This window comes from Scardinius erythrophthalmus (genome assembly GCF_964197995.2).
Source record: "Scardinius erythrophthalmus genome assembly, chromosome: 16".
NCBI classification, from domain to species: Eukaryota; Metazoa; Chordata; class Actinopteri; order Cypriniformes; family Leuciscidae; genus Scardinius; species Scardinius erythrophthalmus.
In genome coordinates this window covers 23,002,020-23,009,540 of record NC_138236.1, presented here as the reverse complement: position 1 = coordinate 23,009,540, position 7,521 = coordinate 23,002,020, and the positions used below count along the sequence as shown (strand labels likewise).

Here is a 7,521-nt window from a genome sequence, read left to right as displayed (position 1 = left end):
TACGTGGTGAGGGTGGCTAATTAAACGTTACATCATATAATTATATATTTATTGTTATTTAAATTACATAAGCAAAGTAAAATATTTAATCTTAGAGCATAAATTCTTGGCTATAGAAATAGGAACGACATATTTAGCCTGTTGGTTGTAGGGGACGAAAATTGCTGCTGTACTACTATAGCCACATTGAGGTCAAATGTTTCTAATGCTTTTGTAAAATGTCTAGTTTTTCTAGATCAGCCCAGGTAAGCTGTTATTGCTTTCTGTCATACTGGTCCGCTGTCGTTTATAAAGATACTGCGCTGTCAGCCGATGCTTAAATGCTCTTTGAATGTTAAGCGTGATCTTTATATTGAGCTTGTGCGTCAACAAGCTATGGTCAAAGAGTAACGTTATGTCTACTGTCTGCATATGTGAATGGATCTATTTGGATATCTTCATAAATTAGATCTCTGTAGTGTAGCGTTCTTGGAAATGAGTATGATAAATGTGTGCTGCTAAAGCATCAGGTGACAGGATAAGGAGACAGTTTACCTAAAAACGAAAAGCATTATTTCTCGCCTTCATGTTGTTTCAAGCCCGTGTGATTTTGTTTATTCTGTGGATCACAAAATCAGATATCTTATGGGAAGGTTATGATGTTATGTTCATTGCATCTTATTTTCCATACGATGAAAGTGAATGCTGTGACTGACTGACCTGTCATCCTGCATACAATGTTCCTCGGACGATAGATGCCATAAGGATTAATCTTATTTCGATTGAACTATTATAGCTAGGGAACTAACTATGTTCAGTAAACAAAAAGCATAAATGGTTTTCTCTTTTTCCCACAAGCAATGGGCGACCTTTGCAAGATCCTGGTTCCTAATAGACGGTAGGATGCAGCCTCCAGGAAAGATCGCCTCCATGTGCTCAGTGCGGCTTCAAGGGAAGCATAAACCCATTTACCATCCACTGAGTGAGTAAATCTGACTACTAAAACAAATGAAAGTCTCTTTTATGGCAAGCCGTTTAGACTTATATTCATTCCCAGGATATAATATCAACAACCCAGCTAACACAGTTACGCTGTGAAAACGTAACCGGACCATCGACGTACCACATAATGTTCCTGCGACGCAACTTTGTGAGTCCCATATTCGTCGTGGCGACGTTATAGTGGTATGTCGCAAGAACGTAACGGGTACGTCTCAGTGACCAAACTGCCTTGTTGCCAGGACATAACATCAAAGGACCATATTAGTCGGTGCGACGTGCCAAGTAACGTTCCACGTGCCAAGTAACGTTCCACAACATTACTTTGTGATTCCTCATTCCTTTATTCGTTGTGGCGACGTTATAACTGTACGTTGCTGGAGTGTGGCAGGTACGTCCTAACGACCAAAATACCACGTCCGCATTTATGTTTAATACACTTCTCACCTTTAGTCCTGGGAATGAAGATGTGCTTGATCCATAACCTTGAAATCCGCATAGAACTGATAAACTCAAACATTTCATTCTCTGCTGTAAAACCTTATAAATTCTAATAGGGAATTGTGTATTGTTTTCAGTTAATACATTTAGGGATCAATACATATGTACATATGTAACGGAAACCAATACAACCCCCTATTAAATTCTAAATAGAAAATGGCCCAAAACCACTATGCATTCATTTATCAATCAGCATTTATTCAGTGTTACTTTGTACAATTACTAAGCCAATACATTTTGAACATTAACGATTTTTTTAAACATGTAAAGTGTTAACAAGTTATGAGTACAGAAATTTAACATGCCAATTCATTAATAAAAAAAACATAATCAATGAATAATATAACCAACTATTATTTTTTATTGAAAAAAGTGTCTTATCATTAGGGATGGGTGTAGTTAAATAATGATTTTATCACTGATACTTATCAATACTCTTATTGACACTCTTCTCTATAATTTGGCACAAAAACAATAAAGACATTAAAAAAAAGAAATAAAGATTCAGCAGCTTCTTTATTATTCATTTTATTTGCGTAAAGAAGCTACAGAAGAATGAAATGCAGAAAAGAAAAAGAAGAATATACAGTAAATAATTTCTTAGGATAAAAAAATGTATGTTTTAGGTTTACATATTCATTGAATATTGCTCATATAGCGTCACTTATATATCACTTACATTTGAATGTCAATAAAATAAATTAAATGAATTCATCTATCTATAAATTACAGAAACGTCTGTCTGTATGTCTGTCTGTGTGTCTGTTAACCGCATATCTCTCGAACCGTTAGTCCAATGGGTTTCAAACTTGACAGGTGTCTCGCTACGGGCACGAGTAAGTGCAGTGCCAAGTTTGACGTTGTTTGGATGAGAAATGCAAAAGATATCGTTAAATATATCATTTTTAGAAGGTTGTGGTTTAAAAATAAACATTCTGACATAAACACTTAAACTGCTTTCAGGTGAGTTTAGTCTCTAAAATCACACAAATTATTCACACAACTGTTGCTGACACTTTTCTTATGTGTTATTGACACACATCTGTTGAATATTTACTTAATAGAAATAGTTTAGTGTCTGATCTCTAGTTTTCTGATCGGAGAAGCGCTGATTCAATAATGGGCTTTATGCACAGCTGCACCACTTCCTGAACTTCAGGCAGGTCCTTTGTTTCCTGTCTGCCTTTATTGGACAAACTGATTAATCCAGGTGTGCCTGACCACCTGGATTAATCAGTTGGACCAATAATGGCAGACAGGAAACAAAGGACCTGCCTGAAGTTCAGGAAGTAGTGCAGCAGTGCATAAAGCCCATTGTGGCCATCTGAGAATGTGTAGTTGCCCAATGGCCACCAGATGGAAGTAAACGATCACGTTTTAAAATAGTAGCAATGCGCTTTATGCAATCAAAACATGTCCAGTCCAGCAGTGTTATTTTAGCATCCTTGAGAAACTGTTAGTTATTTTCTTGTATTTTCACTTTAATTTTAGTTAAAGTGTATATACATGTGTGTCTGTGTGTGTGTATATATATGTATGTGTGTGTGTGTGTGTATATATATATATATATATATATATACACACACACACACACACACACACACACACACACACACAGACACAGACACAGACTAAGTACAGTGATCATTATGATAATTTATTTAACATGAAAGGCTGAATCTTTAATCAGAATGTTTAAATTGTAAGAGTAAACATGCTGCAAAATTCTACTCCGAAGCTGACACCTGTGATCAAGATTTATGCTCACACATTCATGATTCTTCCCTTGATCTGAATGTGAAAAGCTGCTCGTGTGGCAGCTAATTCCAGAGAGATGTAAGGTGTCCTGACTTCTGACTCCGACAGCCTCTGGAATTGATCCATTAGTCTGGAGCTGCACGCTCGCTCACAGATTGAGAACACCCTCCTCCGCTCCCACCCTGCTGATGGTGCTTCCTTCCTGAGACATGCTGGGAGTTTTTAATGAAACTTTCACTCTCAGATAGATGAATGAGCATAACAGGGCAAGAGATGAAAATTCCAGGCTGTGCAGTTATTCTGCCGGAGGACGGAGGGGACATATTTTCATTCACTGGGTTTAAGGAATAGCTTTTTTTTTTTTTTTTTCTTAGGGCTAGAAATTTTTTCAGTTGCTTAGTTACACCTGTGTGTACTAAATAACTAAATAATAATAATATATTAAATAACAATTCAGTGTTACATTGGATTCATGTAGCCCCTGTTTTTCATCTTATTTCAAAAACATGGATGCTCCCATTAAGAGGTCCTCATAATATTTGTATACATAATTTATTTGCCAATGATTTCAAATGAATATAATAATTTCATGATACAAAATTTTCAGTAACCAATAAAAAGTACCAGTGAAATGCTACAATATTCAATGACAATCTCAATATCAGGCAAAAACTAGTATGCAATTGAACCTACTCTTTTATTAATAATAATAATAATAATAATAATAATAATGATAAGTGTGTGTGTGTGTGTGTGTGTGTATATGTATATGTGTAAGGTGTCCTCCGCTCCCACCTTGCTGATGGTGCTTCCTTCCTGAGACATGCTGGGAGTTTTTAGTGAAACTTTCGCTCTGGGAGATTTTATATATATATATATATATATATATATAATATTAATTGTGATTATTGTAACATCTTTAGTTGATTGGAACTTCTTAATTAATGCCCTGATGGTGGAAATGGGAATGTTTAATGCTTTTGCTATGTTCTTACAGCCACTTTCTATTTTGTGAGGCTCAACAATCTTTTGCTGCACATCAGAACTAGTTTCTTTGGTTTTACTTATTGTGATGGATGATTAAGGGAATTTGGCATTTGAGTTTCCTCATATGTATACTTCTGTGATATGGCTGGACAATTTCAGGTTCCTTCTCACATTGGTGCGCTAAAAATGTAAATTTATATGGGAATATACTTGAGATACTTTCCTTGTTTTACATTTCTAGGGGTATCAATGATTGTGCCCAATGTGTTTTGGAGAACTTTTATTTAATAAATTCCCACTTTCTAATCCTTTAACTTCAATGAAATGTCAATTTTTGAAATGAAAGGTCAAAAGGATAAACGATACAGATTTATTTTCACAGCCATCTTTGATCATATTTACCAGGGGTGCCAGTAATTCTGACCATTACTGTATTTATATTGATAATAGTAATAAATTAAAACAATGTAATTATATAATGCATGGTTAGCATTTAACAGGACATTTAACACCATTCAATTTCACTATTGCGAAGTGTTTCCTCAGCAGGGGCAAATATCAAGAGTTCAAGCTGAATGTGCAGATTTATCACACACATATGTCTTGTTCCCAGGTGATATTGGAGATCATGTGGTGGTCATGAACACCAGACACATCGCCTTCTCTGGAAATAAATGGGAACAGAAAGTGTATTCGTCTCACACTGGGTAAATGGAGCTCTGTCCTATTCTTTTTTTTAAAATAAATAAAAAATCTTTCATTTATGCCCTGCTCTTGGCTGTTTTTTCTTTGTGCTGACAAGGACAAAAAAAGAAAGAAAAAGGAAATTTGAGATCAGAACCACTTCGACCACATGATTTACTGTATGCATGTAATAGAAACAATATGCTGCTTTCCAAAATGTTTGGACTGTGACTTATCTACTTTTTCATCCCACAGTTACCCTGGATCATTCAAACAGCTCACTGCAGCCCAAATGCACAAAAAAGACCCAACAGCTGTAAGTATCCTTCTCTAAATGTGACTTTTGACCTGCACGTTTCTCTGTGACAAATTCAATTTTGCAGTGATTTCTACAATAACAGCATGTCAGCGTCCCCACGTCACTCACAAACCTGCCACTGGTTCAAACCTGTTCATAATTTGATTCAAATTGCTTGCACCTTGGAGGGTGGTGAAAATCAACTTCATATATTAATTTATGTAAATGATGCCCAAATGTTTTTTAATAATTGCAGATAGTGGCAGTTGCAGAGCAAAATATTCTCTCACAATCAGCATGGCACACATTTGAATAATAAATGCAGAACAAACCCCATATTGCTCAGTTCTCCATCCTTCTTTTAGTGCTTATCTCTCCTACACTTATCCCAGTCTTTCCTTCACCCAACTAAGAAATAGTTTTCTCAACGTCGGAGTGCTCTTTCAAGGCTCGGCGTTATTAAAACAGCCGTCTTTCCTGGCCTGTCTGCTTCTAATATACACCTCTACAAGTGTCATCTACCGCTGACGCGCCTGGATTGAAAAACAGCCCTCGCTGTGAATCGCACCCTCCTGTTTTTGAAGAAACACAAATCTCAGGCTGCTTTAAATCTTCACGCTATATATTTGCGTTGAATGAGGATGGCACTCGATGAAGCTGAAGTACTCTGTAGAAACAGTATTTTTCAGTTTTAAATGAAACAATGATTATTTGAGATGGTTTTACTATTTCAGTACTGCTACTTCAAAATGTCATGTTTATTTCAATGTGTTACTTTTATGATGATATTCCAAGAGATGTGGCCTGGTGGTTATCGCACATTTTTCTTACACATGCAGGTGATAAAAGTTTGGCTTGTGTTTGTGTAATTCTCTTCTATGTTGAGGAAGGAAAAGCCTGAAAATAATATTACACAGAGAATACACAGAGAAGTCCAAATTAAACAATTCCCCATCGTAAGTACACATTGATGGCCTAAGACATGAAACGAGCAGTTTGTGTGAGAAAACGAACAGTATTTATATTGTTTTTACCTCTTGTACACAACCATGTCCAAGTGATCTGAGGGCGTGCGCGCTTCCTGGTGTGTGACGTGTGCTTCTGGCTTAGTCTGCGCAAGCGCCGGAAAGTGTACAAGAGGTAAAAACGATATAAATACTGTTCGTTTTCTCACACAAACCGCTCGTTTCGTGTCTTAGGCCATCAATGTGTACTTACGATGGGGAATTGTTTAATTTGGACTTCTCTGTGCATGCTCTTTGAGACAGTGACCATAGACCTGCATTATATGACTGACAGACAAGAACGGTTTGACCTAAAAATATCAAAATTGAAACTACTGCAGAAACAAAGACACCTACATCTTGGATGCCCTTGAGGTAAGCTAAAACATACCAAAATTTTATTTCAAAGTGAACTATCCCTTTAAAATTATTTTTCATCAGCGTAGTGGGGAAAATGCATCTGTGCTTATTAGCTGCCAATGCATTTCTTAAATTTGACCACATTCTTTCTTTTTTCAACTTTATTGTGAGATGCAAAGTGCATATCCCATCTCTCTCTGCTGTTGTTCACCTCCTGAAAGTAACCTTGACCGTTACTTCCCACGGTGACAGACAATCAGAGCCCATCCATAGTCCAGGCACACAAGCTGTTGACCCTGAATGGGTTTTTTTCCTGTGGGCCGTAACTGATAACGCACCTGAAGAAGAGTATTTGCGTGTAGGTGCTGCACTCAAACTCAAATTCAGCCGGCTGCCGCCCTCCGGCGCTCTGCTCATTCTCTGTCATTAACAAGATGAATGCTCGACTTGGGCTGAGTTATTCCAGTCGAGGGGGGAATGTATCAGGGATAATTGTGGATAATGATCAGAGGAAGGTGACGGAGTTGTGAAGAGCGATTACTCCTTCATACAGGTTTCATCCATCAAACATCTACCAGTCAGAAGAAAGAAAAAACAAATCCCTGATTAATGTCTTGATGAAAGAATGATGGGGTTGGGTTAGTGGATGGTTGGATGACGGGTTAAAAATGGCCACTCACTTGTTAATTCATTTGGTTTGGTAGCAAAGGGACTGTTTTTGTTTTGTTTTTTACCATTGAAGTGACTGCATTTACTTAGAATATTTGATTTTCAAATTTGACAGGCATGATTGGCTTTTGCTTTTTGGTTGTGTAAAAATACCACCTCACAAAAACATAATGTATTCGTACCCCTTCATTTATTTCACATTTTGTTATGCTGCAGCCTCATGCTAACCTGCTTTAAATTACTTTTTTTGTTCACGTCAATTTACACTCTGTACACCATAAT

General features: G+C 36.9%; 1 protein-coding gene across 2 annotated transcripts in view; it reads left to right on the top strand.

Moving 5' to 3' along the window:
• Positions 1-3: 3 nt before the first annotated feature.
• The window catches only part of mrpl13 (mitochondrial ribosomal protein L13), a gene marked incomplete at its 3' end in the record, with an annotated part of 31,994 nt that continues 24,476 nt past the window's right edge, over positions 4-7,521 (top strand). Inside the window, exons 1-4 of one of the 2 annotated variants that reach the window (XM_081388128.1) lie at positions 4-245; positions 838-961; positions 4,838-4,931; positions 5,164-5,224. In XM_081388128.1, coding sequence (XP_081244254.1) covers positions 219-245; positions 838-961; positions 4,838-4,931; positions 5,164-5,224 — 306 coding nt within the window. In that variant the 5' untranslated portion in view covers positions 4-218. The remainder of the gene's footprint in view (positions 246-837; positions 962-4,837; positions 4,932-5,163; positions 5,225-7,521) is intronic. The other variant, XM_081388129.1, reaches the window with a different exon arrangement.